Raw genomic sequence first — 18673 nt, forward strand, 5'->3', positions numbered from 1 at the left:
GAATAATAGGTAGGCCATAGCACGTAAGCGAACGAAAGAAGAAACTGGTACACGGACAATGCTGATCATGCATGTTAAAACACTCCATTATTCTAATCCTCTAACTAACCACTACGTATATGAGCTCGGCGAAAAGATGTCTTCTGCCAAATTCTATCCTCAAAAAACACCACCTCATCAACATAGAAACACAGCAAACATCAATTCATGTTTTTAAATTATTATGAAACTGTCAGCAGATTTTTCATTCATATGGATGGGGAGAAAAAAAATTAACGGGCTTTTGGAAGAGAATGTACTTTGTAACAATTGTCATGTAGACCAATCGTTCATTTACAATATAGACAGCAAACGCAGTATTCACAAAGAACTCTATACAGTCTTCTTTTACCTTCTTCTCGCGCTGTAGCTTGTTTCATCCACGACACTAACCTTTGAAGCAAGATCAAGTCGTTTCATCGAATACCATCACCTAGAGGATCAAACCAAAAGACTTGGTTAAGTCAACATAGAAAAGATTCAGGAAAAACATGATATCAAACTTCATTCTACTTTTTTCATGTTAATAACAGCAGAAAACAATGATTTTCATATTTGAATGTTGAAGTAGCAAGCAAGTAGTTATGCTGAATGTGTCAGAAGAATGCTTTCAAAATGGAACATACGAGAGTGCAAATTATATTGCTGTTTCCGACTAATCTTGAGATAAAATCAATGTAAACCAGCTTTTACCATCCAGAAACCTGTGGATTCCAAGTATAAACAAATACAAGAAGTAACCAAGATGGACATTTCATCCAAACTATCAAGACTTGTATGGCATCAGCAGATTTGATATGGGATCACTGAAAGTAAAATCATGTGCGAAATGAATTTTCTGCAATTGTGGTTTCTCAATGGCCCGTAGCTGGCAAACTAACTTGAGGCACAGCTACCTTTCATATGCACCAGGTAAGCAATTTGTAAGCCTCTTCAGTTTACTAAGGTGTGCGCTAGAATACATCACATCCTAAGTATCAATTTTATTTATTACTTTTTTGGCTGTTAAGCAACAAAATGCTGGCTAACCCGTCACCTCACAATTTCTTCCCACATGTTGCTGCCTATGACACTTGAGCAAAAGGCCAGAATAGCCGAAAGTCTTTTTCAATACTTAATGAGCTAACAGGGGACAAAAAAGTAGGTTTTCTGTAAACCTCTCAAATCTCAACTGCATAAAAAAGTTTTTAACACCCAGAAGGCGAGGTAAGGCAATATCTGACCCTCTAAATTGAGTGCAAAATGGAGTGCAATTAAGTAATATAAAATTGGAGTCATCAGAGACAAAAGAAAATCATGCAATAGAGCCAGCTCCTACAGCATTCAAAAGCACCCAATTCATCATTTAATATATAGCTAACAAGACATGTCATTGCTATCCACAACAACAAATGAAACTAGATTTACTCATGCAAGAAATGAGCATCCCTACATTAAACCAAAAGAAGAATTTAATCAAATGCACAGGAGCAGGAAAAGTCTTGAAAAGTTTTTGGCAGCACAGAAAAGAAAAATAAAAATCTGTTGAACATTAAACTCATTGTGCTCCTCAGGTAGCAAAGGTACTGATTAATATAATTCCAGAATGAAAATTGCAAATTGAATGAGCAAGTTTAAACAAAATAAAGCAAAACAAGTTACCATGCCACAGACTGGGCAGCTATCACTTCTTTCCATCCACTCATAAATGCAACCAAGGTGGAAATGGTGAGAGCATTTTGTCATTATCTTTGGGTTCTCTTGAGTATATTCTGCATAGGTAAGAGGGTAAAAAAATGAGAACTTAATTGTCAACACACCAAGTCCATAAGAGCAAATTTTAAGCATCTTTAAAACATTGACAACAAGGAGGGTCACTACCCATTAGAAAACTGGTCTAGACTCCAAGATTTCACTTTTTTGCCATTGTGATGGCTATGGTTGCACTCTTCATAGAAACAGCTTCTTAATTAATGGAATTGGGCTTTGGATCCAATTATTTGAGAGGGTAGGATTAGAAGGAAATCCATGGCCTGTTGAAAAATAACCGTGACATGCTCATAGCTTCCACTTTTTTCAAGTTCATAACATCTTCCAGTAGTTTTAACAAATTCCCAACTTCAAATTATCAGAGTTTTGTTTCTAAGGTTGGAACCAATGAACATGGAAGGAAAACATGGAGTGGAAGAACAACTGCAATATGGTGAAACAAATCTGACAAACTCAAAGCTTCCATCCTCTTCTGTTCTGTTCATATTCATACCATCCCCCCCTATAGTTTTGATAAAATCAAATGATTGTGCCAGTAGCTAGCTTAGCATTCCAACCAGAAAGACTAGATCAATGTCTTTTATAACTAAAAGTAGAATAATCTTTCTTGTTTTTTTTACATAAGTGTTGGGGCTTCTCAATATGCCTATAAAGTGAAAGTTCATTGAAATATCACTATTTGAATGATGGGTGCTATTCCCACCTAACATAGAGATATCAAAAGACAAACAAGTAAAAGAGTCCAAGGTGGCTTGGCTCATGCCAGGAGATGTAAGAGATTCTTAAACAACAAGCTAGCAAGGAAAGTGAAAAATAAAATTGTGTTCAAGACATGTTGGACTAACAATATCAGCAGAAACACAGTTACCATAGAATATCTTAACGGACACAACACCTGTTAAAGCTAAATCAAGAATTTTACCATCAAGACATGTTGGACAGACATCCTCTTCTTCTGAGGATGAATAAACATATCCATTTCCAACTGTTGCTTTTGCAGATGAGAGCTTTAGTGAGGATCTAGAACGCTGTTCCTTGCCTCCATCTTCACAAGCAGACACATTCCATTTGTCTCCTGTGCTGAAGGATTCAGAATCAACATCACTATCACTTCTTAAGGGTTCTGATTCCTCATGTGAATGACTTGAACCCTTATCACGTCTTGAAATCAGACCATCACGCTGCAAGCGGATCCATCTGGGGTCAGCATCATAGGGCAAGGGCCGTGGAGGAGATCGGTACATGTCAGCAAGAGAGTTGTCAAGAGATGAAGAAGAAGTCAGAGATGCTGCCCCTTGAATGGATGAAGGGACAGAATGCAATTGCCCTCTTTGAAATATTGAGGTATACTACAAATATTGGAGGGAAAGAAAGAAAAAATTAAATAGTTAGAACTCCATCAGAAGGAATATTAACTAATATTGAATTACAACTCTAATTCCATTCAAATCAACTTGGAAATTCTGAACCAGTACTTTTTCCATACAAATGAGCTGCTCATTCAAATAAAATCAAATAAATGCATTGCACTCAAAAATACACCTTAGCTAAAACTAAGAATCTGGATGATTCTCCACATTAAGCAGCACACCAACTAATATGCTTTAATTTTTTCCAACAACTTTTACCACCCGTTTGATTACCTTGGTGGAAGAAACCGATAGAAATATAGAATCGTCAGCTTAAAAGTGGTAGCAACAATGTTACATATAAAAACAAACATTGGTAACTTGTTGGGTATCTAGCTCATCCTTTAGAGCTCTAATATATTTCCTCCTTTTAACAATCAATAAATTGTCAACTTGTAAGAACCAACATCCAAGAGTAAAACAACGCAGATGCCTTTCATCTTTAGGCATCAATCTTTCCCTGATACTTTTTCTTATTCCTGATCTTCATAAGGCAAGAAAGAAATGGAAATAATGAAAATGTCTTATGTAGCATTAGCAGCTAATATTCCTGACAGGTTATAACTCACAGGTTAAATAACAAACCTAATAATATATTAGATGCCATGAAAAAATAGTAATATATTAGAAGCTGCATATAACTTCTAGTCCTATTGCTATGAAAGTGAAAGACAAACTTAAATTTCAAGAGTAACAGAAAAAGGAGGTAAGGCAAGGGGGGAAGCATACCACATGTAGGAAATTCTGAACAAAGCAACCAAGGCACATGCAGTTTCTATATACAGAACTCTCAGGATTCATATAATCCTCAAAATCATCAGCATGCAAACAGCAACAAACAGAACCCATGGTGTTACTTATCTCACTCTCTAGCAAATCTCATAAGCATCAAGAAGTATTCTCGTGCACAATAAATAGAGAATGAGAGAGGACTCTAAGCTCGCAGAAGTTAAATTGCCTCCACGAACCAGTATCCTCCCTCTCTTAGTCACCAAATGCCAATTGCCTTTTTTTTCTTTGTTTGTTTGTTTTTTGTTCTTGTTAAACAATTGGTGGGCCTAAATACTTCTTGACCTGTAAATCAGGAGAATCATGTTAAAAAAATCATGTCACTAATAAAGATAAAATCAGAAAGATTCGCTAAAATGATATCACTAGAGCTAAATAAGCAAGTAAATTTCTTCAAAAATTTCAGCATTCACAAGCACATAGCCCATAGACATTAAAAAAAAGGACTTCATTTGATTGATCAATAAAGTTGTGACAGCATGATCAGAACAGAGAATCTTCAATTAACTACCAAACTAACTAAAATCGGTAACTTTCAGAAGAAAAAAACTGAGGATCGTCTGTAAAAAAATCTTTCTTTTTTTCTAGGAAAACAACAATCCTTGCTTGCTATTTATGGGATCCTATCAAAATCAGAGAAAGGGTTCTTTCTTTTAATACAAAGTAATATTTTTTAACAATCAAAAACTGAAATTGAGAAAAGGAGGGAGACTTCCACAATCATCCCATAAGCAAACCCCAAGCAAAAAAAAATCCTTTATGAACAACCCCCCCCCCCCAAAAAAAAAAAAAAAAAAAAAAAACCAAACTTTATCAAGCATGTCCAAAACCCATCAAAAAACTCAGTGAAAACAAAAAACATACATGGATCATTAAAATGAAAGATACCCAGTTGAGATTTTCATGTGTTCATGCCAAATTTGAGGTTTCGAAGAAAAAGAATTTAAGAGAGATTGAAAAAAGAAAGTACCTTGTAAGAGCTGAGACAAGTCGAGGAGAAGAAACAGGAGAGGATAATTGGGTTATCTGTTTTAGTTAATGCTTCGGCGAGAAAAGCTACGAAAGCGCGGAATTAAAGCAGTGTCTGAAGATGTTCGTAATTGATTTTCAATTTGTTAAAAAAAAAAACAAGTTTGTTTTAAATTAAATTGTTTTATAATTTTTAAATTGTTTTGGTATGATAATATTAAAATTAAATTTTAAAAAATAAAAAAAATTATTTTAATATATTTTTAAATAAAAAATACTTTAAAAAATAATATTTACTAAAATTTTAAATGCCTCCTATCTGTCCTTTCTTTGGTGGAGGGTGCTAGAATAAATCCACTCCAAAACAATAAATTAAAAATCTAACATATGATTCTTATAATATATTAATTAATTATTAACGAATTCAAGGCCTATGCAAATTTCATCATACAAATAAATTTTAATTTTTATTCTCAAAAGTTTTGAGGTTTTTTTGTAATTTAAATTTTTTTTAATTTTATTTTTTTAATACTCAATTTATTAGGTATTGGACTTCATAATTTATTTTGATTTATTTTCTATAAAATTATCACTGTTTTATGATTTAGGTTGCGAGTTAAGCTAATTAACTTAAGTTTTTTGTTCTTTTTATAGATGGAATTTTTTTTAAAATTTTATTATTTAATATTGAGTTGATTGGGAATTAGGTTTTATAACTTGTTTTGATTTGTGTTCTATAAGATTATCTTAGTCTCATAATCTAAGTCACGGGTTTGGTCAGTTGACTCAGATGGTTTTTTGTGTTTTTATTTAATTGATGTTTTTTATATTTTCTTCTTTAACATTGAGTTGATTGAGAATTGAGCCTCATAATCTGTTTTTATTTGCTTTTTACGAGGTTATTTTAGTCTTATGATCAAAGTTTGAAAAGTTCATTCGAGTTGATCTGACTTATTTTTTAATTGAATTTTATTTTTAATTTAATTATTTAATATTGGATTGATTAAAAATTAGTTTAATATTTTTTTTATTTTTTTCTATAACATTATCATAGTCTCATAATTTAGGTAGCGAATTTAATGAATTAACCAAAGTTTATCACAATTCATCTAATATATTGCCGTTTCAATTTTTTTTAATATCATCTTGATTTTTTTAATTAAATTATATTTTTATATGTTGTCTTTGGGTATGTCAAGTCGTCCAATTCACATCATACCAATCATCATATAGTTTAAACTAGTGTATTGATCCACGCTCCATAGTAGATCAATAACAATTTTTTAAAAAAATAAAAATATATATTTTATATTTTTAAAAATATTTTTAAAAGAGACTTAGGTCTGGTGGTTAACCCACACCCAAGAGCTTTGGGTCTGGTGACCAAGACACACTCAACTTTCTTCGGTCTGGCGACCTAATCAGACCCAAAAGACATGGGTCTAGCAGCAATGACAAACCCAAGATTTTTATTAATTGTAGATTTATAAGAAAAACATGATTACTATATTTCAAAAATATTTTTGAAAAAAAATAATTTTTTTATTTTGATATGTTTGCTTTAAATTATTTTTTTATATTTTCAAATTATTTTAATATATTTTTTAAAAAAATACTTTTGAACAAAAACTATATTGGTAGCAACCATAAAATCAAATTTCTATTGAAAGAATAACAAATTTATAAATATAAAAAATGAAATATTTCAATAGGAAAATATGGCTTTAATTTTTAGATATAAAACGTTAAATTAGATTTTTGTAATGATTTGTTGTTTATAAATTATTTATACTTCGTTTATAAATAATTTTTTAACCCACATTACTTGGATCTTGCAAACATGTCTTACTCAAGTTTATTTAAATAATAATAATCATAATCTTACTAATAACACTAATAACAATCATATTAATAATAGAATTTCTATTGAATGAATAACAAATTTATAAACATAAAATATGAACTATTTCGATTGAAAAATATGATTTTAATTTTTAGATTTAAAACATTAAACTAGATTTATGTGATGATTTACTTACAATGATGAAAATATGTTTGCTTGGGTCTGACAATCATGTGTGATGACAAACCCAAGCACGGGTTTGACAAATCAAGACGAGCGGGTTTGTCATGTGCTTCGGCCAGATCCACGTTACTTGGATTTGGCGCCCTTCCTAGATCGAAGTTATTTGGGTTTGGTGTCCCTATATATTTAAGATTAGCGTGTTTAAAATAAACAAATAAATAAAAAGCATTATTGCTCTAATCAATTTCAGACGCAAAATCCATCCACCCATAATCCCCTGAATCCAACAAAATTCAAAAGAAATAATTAGAATAAACAACTCAACTTAACGCAATCGTAAAGTATTTTCACCAACTCAACGCAATGATAGCATTTATACCTGCCCAAAACAAAGAGAAACAACAAAGAAACCACTATCTTCTCATTAAAATCAACTAAAATCTCATCCAACACACCAGACCAGCACTCTCCTAAGAACTACCACATAACCAGTTATATCATAGGTAAGATCTATATCTAACCACCAGCAAATCAGGAGAATGACAGGCCACCAAATACTCATTAACAACAAACAACTCAGCAAACCATAGCACACTATGCACACCATGAAAAATAACAAAAAGTAAACCGCTCAGAAGTTATCACGAGAACTAATCAACTCCTTCCCAATAAACACTCCTCTAATTTACATTGAAAATACTTATAGTCCATGGTAAAAACTGAGCTTTTTTTAGCTTTTGTTATAATATTTTTATGCTAAAATACATACTAACAATATCTAAATATTTGTTTATATTAAAAAAAAATATATTTTAACCTGTTGCATGACGAATCATCTAGTTACTTGAGTATACAATTTTGTGTCATTTATTGTTATGCTTTTTTATTTCTGTACTTTATTTTATCTTTTATTTTTTTTTATAAGTTATTTATCATAAGCTCATTCATGATTCCTTTCATAGTTAAATAAAAAAATAAAAATTTTATGTTATCCAAAATAGGAGGAGTTTCTCCAATCTAATATAAAAAAATATTTAAGAAATACCAAGTAAATAATTAAAATTATTAAATATCAAATCTCTTTTATCTTTTAGTTTTTCATTATAAAGTTTCCATTATTAAATATTTAATTCCATCTATAGATGGCAGTATTGTTCTTTGCCATATGTTGGGTTAGAACTCATGCTATCTTGGGCAGCAAAAAATTTCTTTTTTCTGGAGAAATTATGATCTTTTCTTTTTTCCAAGTGTTAGCAGTTCTTTTTGGTTGCGTTCATTTGTCAATTGAAATTGAAATTCTATTTAAATTATCTAAAAGATATATCCTCATAAATATAGGTATTAATTCTAAAATTTGAATTCAAAAGATTAAAAAAGGGAACGAAACCAATTCTAGTTTATTTTATGTACAAAAAGTTAAGGACTGGATATTTTTCAATTGAATTTTAAATAAATCATTCACCCATTAATTAAAAAAATTACTTTTAACAAAACTAATTATTTAAAATAAATATATTATTTTGATATATTTTCAAGTAAAAAACAAACTCTACTACAATATAAAAGAAGCTTTAAGTTATGAAGCTAAACAAGGTATTAAAGGTCTCTTTGAGAGCATGATAATTTTTTTTTTAACATCATCAATATATTAAGAGTCTTTTTGAGAACGTGGTATAAAATGAGTTGTAAGTTATGAAGTTGAATATTCTTTGAGATTGCTTTTAAAAATATTTTTTATTTAAAAATATATCAAAACAATATTTTTTTTTATTTTTAAAATATTTATTTTTAACATTATTAGTATGTTAAAAATATTTAATATTTTTAAAAATTTTAAAAATATAATTAAACCACGACAGAAAAGAAAAAGGTAAGTCGAATGTATTTCCTTTCAAGCAATTAGTTTGACCTTTTTCCCGGGGATTTAAATTTCATATTGGGGAGGGGGGGGCCAGAATTTTAAAATTCAAAATCCATAGAAGGGGGTAAAGAGGGTTGTTTTCCAGTGCAGTTTACGATGGCTGGTAGGCTTGGTTATGGTCAATGGTCAATCAAACTCTTTTGGTTGAATAATCCATCAAACCACACGCTTGAAACCTTCCTCTTGCTGACCATGAGCCATATTAGTCCACGTGGCGACTTCCCTTTAGAGGTTGTCGATTAATCTCCAGAAAAAACTTTGAGATTTTTGGGGGTCGAAATCAAGAGAGATGGAGGTTCGCATCCATGCTGGAATTTTTTTAGTTTTTTTTTTTATAATCCTTGTGCTTGAAAAGGGGTCGCCCATTTCAATGTGAAAGCTTCATGAACATAAAAAAATAAAATAAAATTTGGCCATTGTTAGGTTATCATGGATTAGGATACTTGCTTTGATTTCACACTCGACTAAAATTTGTTAAATTATTATGATGCAAATCGTATTCTTTTTATTAAAATTTAATATAATTTATATATTTTAATTGTTTTTATATGTTAATGTCAAAAATAATTTTTTAAAAATAAAAAAAATATTATTGACATGTATTTCAGTATAAAAAGTTATTTGAAAAGCAATTATTACCATACTACCAAACATACACATTTAATTTGGTATTGTGTTTTAAATAAGATTAGGTAAAATTTGAATTTTTTTTATGATTTTAAATCGTTTTGATGTGTTGATATAAAAAATTGTTGGTATAAAAAATAATTTTTTAAAATAAAAAATATATTATTTTAAATAATGTTTTTTTTAAAATAATTATAATTATAATCTTAAATATTAAGGTAAATAAAAACATTGATATACGATGATGGAAGACATGACACCCAATTTGATTTGATTTGATTTGATTATGACAAATGAATCAATCAGATTAAGATTAATTTTGAGTGTTGAGAACGGATTCCAAATTCTAACTTATTGGTTTAGTTCTGCATGGAAAGGCGCAGCATCTTTCTTAATTTATTAATTTCCAGTTGCTTGAGCTAGGATGTTCACGATATTACGAGCATAGTTTCCACTGCCCTTCTTCTTCTTCTTATTTATTTATTTTTGTTAAAACTCCTTGTACAGGTCTGATTTGACGCTGCACTTATGTTTTTGGTGAAATCACCGGGACAGTTTGTCTTTGTCTTGTGCATGCCTACACTCGCACTTTTTTTTTTTTTTTTATTGTGATTGTTCAGCCAACCAGTTTCATACATCTTAATTAATTTTCTAAGATGTTAAAGTTAATGACGAGTGAGTTTGTAGGGGCTCTAAAATTTATAGCATTCAAACTAATAATATTTAAAGAGTAAATTTATAATTTGTTTAATTGAGCTGCACCCTTTAAGTTAATTTATTCCCTTCAAAGGTTGTATTTTGAAATTGATTTTTTTTAATTTTATTTTGTTTAATTTTTATATTAGATTTGTTCAATGGTTGATAATTATTTTATTTTTTAATTTTTGATGATTAATAATTCTGCTTTTTGATTTTTTTCAATTTATCTTTTATGGGGTAACCTGATTTTATGACCCGAATCACGAGTTTTGAAAATTAGTCCGGTTTGACTTTAATTATTTATTTATTTATTTTTCATTTAAATTGATTAATTGTTTTTCAATTTATTCTTCGACATTAGGTTATCATGCCATTAACTTTTTGCTACCTTTTGTTTTATAGAGTTATTTTGATTTATATACTAAATCGTGGTTTAGTTGAGTTAACCTAGGTTAACTTATTTTTTATATATTTTTTTTAGTTTTGTTTTTCATTATTTTGTTTATTTGAGAGTTGACTTCTATTATTATATTTATTTTCTTTTGTATGTTGTTATTCTGCTTTTGAAATCGGATTGCGTGATTGGCTTACTGACTAGAATTGAATTTTTTTTAAATTGATTTTTTTTTAATTTATCCTTCAATATTTGATTTGTTAGCAATTATTTTTGATTTTTTTCTTTGTGAGGTTATCATGATCTTATTTAATTTTTACTTTGTTATTAAATAAGATTATTGAGATCTTTTAAAAATATTTAGAGGGTACTTTTTTATAATATTAACAAATATTTTTTTTTATTAGCATTGTCATTTTTTTTATTGCCTTTGGCTTTATATATATATATATATATATATATATATATATATATTATTAAATCAATTAAACTTACTAAACCTATTCCAATTATTAACCCGGTCCCAAATTTCTCTTGCTCTTTTAAAAATGCTATGGCCGCATGAGCAGCCATTTTGTCACGGCCTGCGATGTAAAACAGGTGACATAAACATATCTAAGTAAATAATATACAATTAATTAAATAAAAATATTATTGTTATGACCTAATAATTTATCAATTAAATTCTAAATTATTAAAAAATAGTTTATTGCAACGAACGACATATTGTTTGTTGAAAAAGGGAATGGAGCAAAACTCTTTTAAAAAAGGATACTTTTAATTAATATTTTAATTATTTCTTTTAATTTCATAACACTTTTTTCTTATATTTTATATAATTAAAAAAAGAGAAAATTGTGTGTTGTTAGCAATTAAAATTAATCTATAAGATAAAATATATAAAATAAAAAAGATAGCTGAAATAAAATATGCATGTGCATGTATAATGTCTTACAGGAAAAATTAGATTCTCTTTAATATTTTGTTAGCATTGATAAATCTTTTTTAATTTATCCACTCATATATTTTTATATTTATTTTAATAAATATAAACATCAATTTTCTATTAATTAATTAAAAAAATATTATATCCAAAGATTTTTTTTATTATGTTAAAAAATAACATAAAAGTATTAGCATGATGTGACTGGTCAAGTAAGTGACCACATAGCACTCGTAAAAATGATAATTTAATTACATCAATAATACAATTAACTCCAAACAGTTACTTCCTCAGAACAAAAAAAAAATCTCTCTGTCCGCATCTCTGCGTTTAGAAATGTGATAAAAATTATTATTTTCTTAAAAAATATATTAAAATAATTTTTTTTATTATTTTTATTATTATATCAAAATACTAAAATTAATTTTAAAAAAAATTCAAATTTGAATGAAAAACAGTTTAACTGTGCCAAACGGGCACTGAATTGCCGGCCGAAGACAACCGGCGTTTTGCTGATCTACTTGTATTTCTCTGCAAATCTAGCGTTTCTTTAGAGAACCCATTTATTCGAAGAATTTAGGGTTTTGTAAACTTTTAAATTAAGAATGCTGCTATTTTAGTAGTGTTTCAAAAAACTCGTTGTTGAAGAAGCAATCGATATCTAGTGTTCAATGCAGGGGTCATCGAGCGCAGTGGCGCAACCAGAGGCCATACTAGAATGGTTGCAAAAGGAGATGGGGTATAGGCCATTAGGACCGTACAATGCAACCACAAGCAAATCTCAATTGCCTTCAATTGATGCGATGAGGAAAATTTGTCGTGGAAATATGATACCCATTTGGGGGTTTTTGGTAAAGAGAGTGAAATCAGAGAAAACGGTGGAGAATACAAGGAAGAACATATTGGTACATGGTAGTGGTGGTGGTTTGGTAAATGCTGGGAAAGATGAGGGGAGAAGTAAAGGAGGGAGGAGGAAGGAGAAGGTGGGCGGGGAGAGTGGGGGTGGTTCGAGCATGCCGGAGAGTAGGGAGGTGGCATCGCAAGAGAGGGAAATGGCGGCGAAGGAGGTTGAGAGGTTGAGGAGTATTGTTAGAAGGCAGAGGAAGGATTTGAGGGCTAGAATGATTGAGGTTTCGAGGGAGGAGGCGGAGAGGAAGCGCATGCTTGATGAGCGTGCTAAGAATAGGTTCGCTTGTTTAACATGTTTCTGATGCATATGTTTTTTTTTTTGTTTATTGATTAGTTAAAGTGATTCATGGTGTGCTTAATTGATATGGAATCTGATCTTTGATTTGATGGTTTTTGATAAGAATGGACAGTTAGTTTCTCTCAGGATATTTGTTCGTTCATGCTGGGATAGATCTTAAATTGGTTCTCTAGGTTTATTGATTAATTTAAATTATATTGTATGCTTTATTGTTAAAAACCAAGGAAATTAGAGGAATGTGGGGTTTGGCCGGGATGGGTTTTTTTCTTGGTTTGGAGAGGAACGCAAGAATTTTGTTTGTTAATATTGGTGGGAATTAAGTTGAAAGTTCCCATTTCTGGATGCATAGGAAATGTAAAATTTGTTTTGCAAAAATCTATGTTCAGTTCTAGAAGTAAAAAGTTCACGAGGGCATGTTCAAGAATAGATGGAGTGACAATATCAACTAGGATTAGTTGGATTCTGTTGCTATTGATCATTCCTAAACTTGTGTACCTAGATTGATGGTTGGCATCCGCTCATTGTTGTTCCTATTGTTTCTTACACATATATCGTTGAAGTTTCTTGTCGCACTGCTATGGACCATGTTGTTCCTTTGAAAGTAAGAGATTTCTATCACTTAATTCTATAAATTCTTATGGACAAATTTGCTTTGCTTGGATACATATTACATGGCCATATCAATTATATAGCAGTTCTTGGTAGAAAGTACAAGTCAACATTGCCGCTTTGCATAAAGGCCTTTCCTTTCTGATTATAATAGTTTCATGTGCATTTGTGAAACTTGATATTGAACTTCAATTATCTGGGAAGCTATTGAGGGATGCAGACTCTGACATGATTATATACATTGGAAATCTATTGGTGTCTGAATCGTAAACCCCCAATCCTCTTAGCAGGCACTTTATCACGGGAAAGGGCAACTAGGGAGTGACAGTGATTTATTTTGTTTTGTTGAGTAACAATTTTAAAGAGGAATCCTTTTGATGAGGATGTAATCCATCCCAACCCTTGTGATGTGTCCTATGGGCTGCAGGCACAAACAGGTCATGCTGGAGGCTTATGACCAGCAATGTGATGAGGCAGCAAAAATATTTGCAGAGTATCATAAACGTCTTCATCTACATGTTGATCAAGCGAGGGATGCTCAAAGGTCAAGCATTGACAGTTCTATTGAAGAAGTTAGCAGTTTCAGTGCAAACAGTGAGAAGGAAGCTGTTTATTCAACCGTTAAGGGCACTAAATCTGCTGATGATGTCATTCTAATTGAAACAACTTGTGAAAGAAATATCCGGAAGGCATGTGAATCTCTTGCAGTTTATATGGTTGAGAGAATACGCAACTCTTTCCCTGCTTATGAAGGAAGTGGCATTCATTTGAATCCTCAATCAGAAGCAGCCAAGTTGGCCGTTGATTTTGATGGGGAAATACCTGATGATGTTAGAACTGTTATTGTGAATTGCCTGAAGAATCCTCCTCTCTTACTCCGGGCAATTACTGCATACACTTCACGACTGAAAACTTTGGTTTCTAGAGAAATTGAAAAAACTGATGTTAGAGCTGATGCAGAACTCTTAAGGTACGTTCATATTTTCTTGCCATTTCATGTTGGCTCATGCAAGTACAATTTTTGTCAGATTGTTGGAGTGGCCATTTACCCTGCTCACACCAAAATTTCTTGTTACTTGTAGAATGTAATAATTTCTTTGTTGCCTTAATTCATTTGATCATTCCTGTATTTGATAAATGTGGATAGCTGCATAATTTCTCATTAACTGAATTGGGGCTTAGGCTTCTAATGCATATGATGGAGACAAGTGACAATGAATTGCAAGATAAGTTTTTTGTTGTGGCCATCACACTATGTGCAATAGTACCTAAAAGCAGTTGTTTTGTTGTGATAAATCATGTGCTTGATCCGGTCCCCCATAACAAATGTTGTACTTTCTTAGTCATGTAGGTATGTGTTACTCGTATATTGTGAATTGACTAAGGCAGTCATGTAAGTAGTCTGTTTAGAAATTGTTCTGGCAAGGCATTGATGAAATGATATTCTTGTTATTTTCTTCAAATTGACGAGGACCATCATGCATCATGCATTCATGTTGTATTTACATGCAAAAAGACTGTTAACTTTTGTTACACTTACTGTAACTGATATAGTCAATTTTTGTTATTGTCTTTCCAAAGTACATGGTAAGTACATTAAAGAATATGCAAATTGTCTCGCGATTCTTCCACACTAATATGGATTCTGTTGTTGTCTATTACTGTACATGTCAATAACATAAATTGACAGTTGCGTTGTTGACTTGAATGTTCCTTTTACTTGATCAATAATTCTAAATCGCTTGATCAGATACAAATACGAGGACAACAGAGTAATGGATGTTTCTTCTACTGACACAAACTCATCATTACACCACCAGCTTTATGGCTATGGGACGATGGCAACAGACATGACTTATAGAGGATCACAAAATCAGCTTCTTGAAAGACAGGTTTTCTTCTTTATAGATGGTAGCTTTTGTATTTGAAATTTACCTTTCAGTTTTCATATAAAGCAATACATACATACATACATGCATACATACATACATATATGTATGTATGCATGTATGTATGCATGTATTACAGGTTAAGATATTTTTATTAATAAAATCTTTTATATATATATATATATAAATTCATTCTTTTAATTTAATGCCTCCTAATTCCTGTACTTTTAAGTTATTATGCCAATGTGGTTAAGGGCTTTGGGTGCCAAACTGATACCCTCCTATTGTGGAAGGATATGTAGTGGGTGCTTTTGCATTTGATTTTGTTTTTGTTATTTTATGCTATTGCTTTTATATCTGCACTCTCGTGTCTGGAGCTGTTCATTTGACATTGTTTTGCATGGTTGTTTTCAGAAAGCCCATGTTCAGCAATTTTTGGCCACTGAAGATGCACTCAATAAAGCTGCAGAAGCCAGGGACTTGTGTCAGAAGCTTTTAAAACGATTGCATGGAACTGGTGATGAAGTTTCTTCCAACTCAATTGTTAGTGGAGGCACAACACAGAACATGAGCAGTCTGAGGCAATTCGAGGTAATTGCTCCCATTGATTTGTGGTTAATAGTCGTGAAGGTCTTGAACAATGCTACGATGAAATGGTGGCTTTACCCATTGCTTTTGATACTAGCCTGTTTTTCAGTTTTTGGTTATGGAAATTTGAGTATTTCATTGAAGTTCCTACTGATTGAGATTGTTAGATATACTTGGCATGCAAAAGTGTTGGTTTTCTGCTGTAACATATCTAGAACCATTTGTTCTTCTGTGCTCTGAAATTTTTCATGTCAACCATCTTGCTCCTAACTAGTGATGATGTGTCATTCGTGCACATGAACTTATTTTCTTGAAGGGCGCAACATAATAATACTCATGCTCAACACACAAATAATCTATACTGCTTGCACTTACTCTAGGCAGCATCACTTTGAAGTTCATTTATATAGTTCTTCAGCGTGATATCAAGGCACTGACCTCACAGAAGCTTCAAAAACAATGGTTAATGCTATTGTACCTTAAATTAAGCGTACAATAAATTTACATCCGAGACATCATAATGCAAGTATGCCATACATTTTTACTTATCCAATACTCATTTAATCCGTTCATTATGCTAAAGATACATTTTGAAATTCCTTTTTAACTAATGTCCAATATTTTCTGTGCAGTTGGAGGTTTGGGCCAAGGAGAGAGAAGCTGCTGGACTGAGGACAAGCTTGAATACATTGATGTCTGAAATACAATGCTTAAATAAATTGTGTGCAGAGAGGAAAGAGGCTGAAGATTCTTTGAGAAAGAAGTGGAAGAAGATTGAAGAGTTTGATGCACGCAGATCTGAACTTGAAGCTATATATACCACTCTACTGAAGTTTAACACGGAGGTATTTGATTTTGAAGATTTTTGAAGAACTCAAAGCATTAGTTTATCTGACATTTAATTAATTTAATCATATGACTGGATATTGTTAATTCACGTGTTAGAATTAATTATGAAGACTTGTAGGTCAAATGTTTCCTGATGGAGATCACTACCTTGAGTTTTGTGTGCGTTTGTCTGCATGCTTTTGTAGCATGGCTCAATTTGTCCTTTTCTATGCTATAATTCAACCTGGTGATTTTAACGTCCCAGGCAATAAGTTTTCTATGTTTCACAAGAAATGGGTGTGTGCAATGGGGATGCATCACATTTTGTTGAAATGTTTTGGTTGTCTGTTCAAATCGAGAGTAGCATAGCTTAACTTGTCTTTTGTATGCTAAAATTAAACTTTGCTGATGATTTAACTGTTTCAGCCTAAAGTAATAAATGACTCAAAAGAAATGGATGCCAGCAATGGGGATATATTACATTTTGTTGTTAATTTTTGGATTCCTTCCTTTCCATTTGTTTTAACCATTGCTTTCGCAGACTTGTTAAACTCTTAAGAAATATGTGTGAAATTATAACACTTGTAAAATTTTTATCTGCCTCCTAGGATGCGGCAGCATTCTGGAAACGACAGCCATTGATTGCAAGGGAGTATGCATCAATTACTATCATCCCAGCATGTACAATTGTTGTGGACATTGCAAACAGTGCCAAAGATCTTATTGATAAAGAAGTTAATGCCTTCTCGCGATGTCCTGATAATAGTCTTTACATGCTTCCTTCAACTTCACAGGTTTGTGAAATTGAAACAGCATGTTGGTTTTCTGGTATCAAATATTGCAGGATTTTTAGTTGTATATTCATGCTAAAAGAAATTTATTTTTTAATTAAATTCTATCAGGCACTGTTGGAGTCCATGGGTTCTAATGGATCTACAGGACCTGAAGTTGCTGCTGCTGCAGAGAAGAATGCTGCTTTATTGACAGCAAGAGCTGGTGCTAGGGATCCATCAGCAATCCCATCCATATGCCGTGTGTCTGCTGCCCTTCAGTATCCTGCTGGTAAGTTCTTACTTTTCTATAGAAGGTTAGAAGCTTGTCCTGGGCTATCTTTTTGGATTTTGGATAGCTGTTTGGGCTGGGCGTCACGTGTGATATCTGAGGTTGGGACTTTGGGCATATTCATTTGTCAGGGTTCCACTTAAAGGACTCCTGTTGTGCAAAAGGTTTTTAGATCTAGTTGCATCTGGCAAGCTGGAAGATTTGCATAGGCTGATCTCTTACTGAAGTGGAAGACCAATAATCTCCAAGAAGCTTTGACAAAAAAATAAAGAACATTTGGGTTAAGAGCTGAACATGTTCATAAAATGATATAATTGTGCCTTTTCTAATAGCCTTATATCGATTTTCAAGGAAAAAAATAAAATAAAATTCAGAGGATATTTCTTGCAGAGGATTCATTATCTTCATCAAAGCTTGGTTGACTACATTCAAGTTAAGATTTTTGTCATACTAATGAAGCATGATAATTGTTGAAGGAAAAGATTAGTATTACCAGTTGGCATGCATAACAGTTAACTGTCGCCCGAGCATATGTTTTTTAATTAAGAAGCATTGTTCCCTGATCACTGTTTAGTGATGAATTGAATGTTTATGTGGATTCCTGGTATTTAGTTTGAGCAGCAGCAATATATTTAGCGGAATTGAATATTTGAGTTGATGACTTCTTCCCATTGGTTGCAATGTGGTCTGTTCTATGTGCATTTCTGAATACTGAGCCTGCTAAAGGTTGCTTTACATGTTATTCTTATGCCTTTAATTTTGTTGACTATAACGTGGTTTTAACTATGTAAAATAGAAGTAAATTGGAAATGCATTCACTGACTTGACATCCAAAGTATGTGCTTCCTTTTATTTTCTTATGTTCTAAGTGAGTTGCAAATGACAAATAGGTTTGGAGGGTTCGGATGCTGGTTTAGCTTCAGTG

At 31.8% G+C, this 18673-nt stretch overlaps 2 protein-coding genes across 2 annotated transcripts in view; one reads left to right on the forward strand and one right to left on the reverse strand.

Annotated features, from left to right (window-relative positions):
- Positions 1-195: 195 nt before the first annotated feature.
- Positions 196-5106, reverse strand: LOC133698573 (E3 ubiquitin-protein ligase At3g02290-like). The gene is made up of 5 exons (XM_062121549.1): positions 4957-5106; positions 3927-4271; positions 2711-3137; positions 1681-1790; positions 196-472 (listed from the first exon to the last, which is right to left on the reverse strand). The coding sequence occupies exons 2-5, from the start codon at positions 4044-4046 to the stop codon at positions 446-448; spliced, it is 684 nt and encodes a 227-aa protein (XP_061977533.1). The 5' UTR covers positions 4047-4271; positions 4957-5106; the 3' UTR covers positions 196-445.
- Positions 5107-11869: 6763 nt separating this feature from the next.
- Positions 11870-18673, forward strand: part of LOC133700059 (AUGMIN subunit 5-like) — a 9480-nt gene continuing 2676 nt past the window's right edge. The window contains exons 1-8 of the mRNA XM_062123622.1: positions 11870-12751; positions 13809-14351; positions 15132-15273; positions 15685-15861; positions 16491-16703; positions 17295-17480; positions 17589-17748; positions 18639-18670. Coding sequence (XP_061979606.1) covers positions 12237-12751; positions 13809-14351; positions 15132-15273; positions 15685-15861; positions 16491-16703; positions 17295-17480; positions 17589-17748; positions 18639-18670 — 1968 coding nt within the window. The 5' untranslated portion in view covers positions 11870-12236. The remainder of the gene's footprint in view (positions 12752-13808; positions 14352-15131; positions 15274-15684; positions 15862-16490; positions 16704-17294; positions 17481-17588; positions 17749-18638; positions 18671-18673) is intronic.

This window comes from Populus nigra, chromosome 7, assembly GCF_951802175.1.
Source record: "Populus nigra chromosome 7, ddPopNigr1.1, whole genome shotgun sequence".
NCBI lineage: Eukaryota > Viridiplantae > Streptophyta > Magnoliopsida > Malpighiales > Salicaceae > Populus > Populus nigra.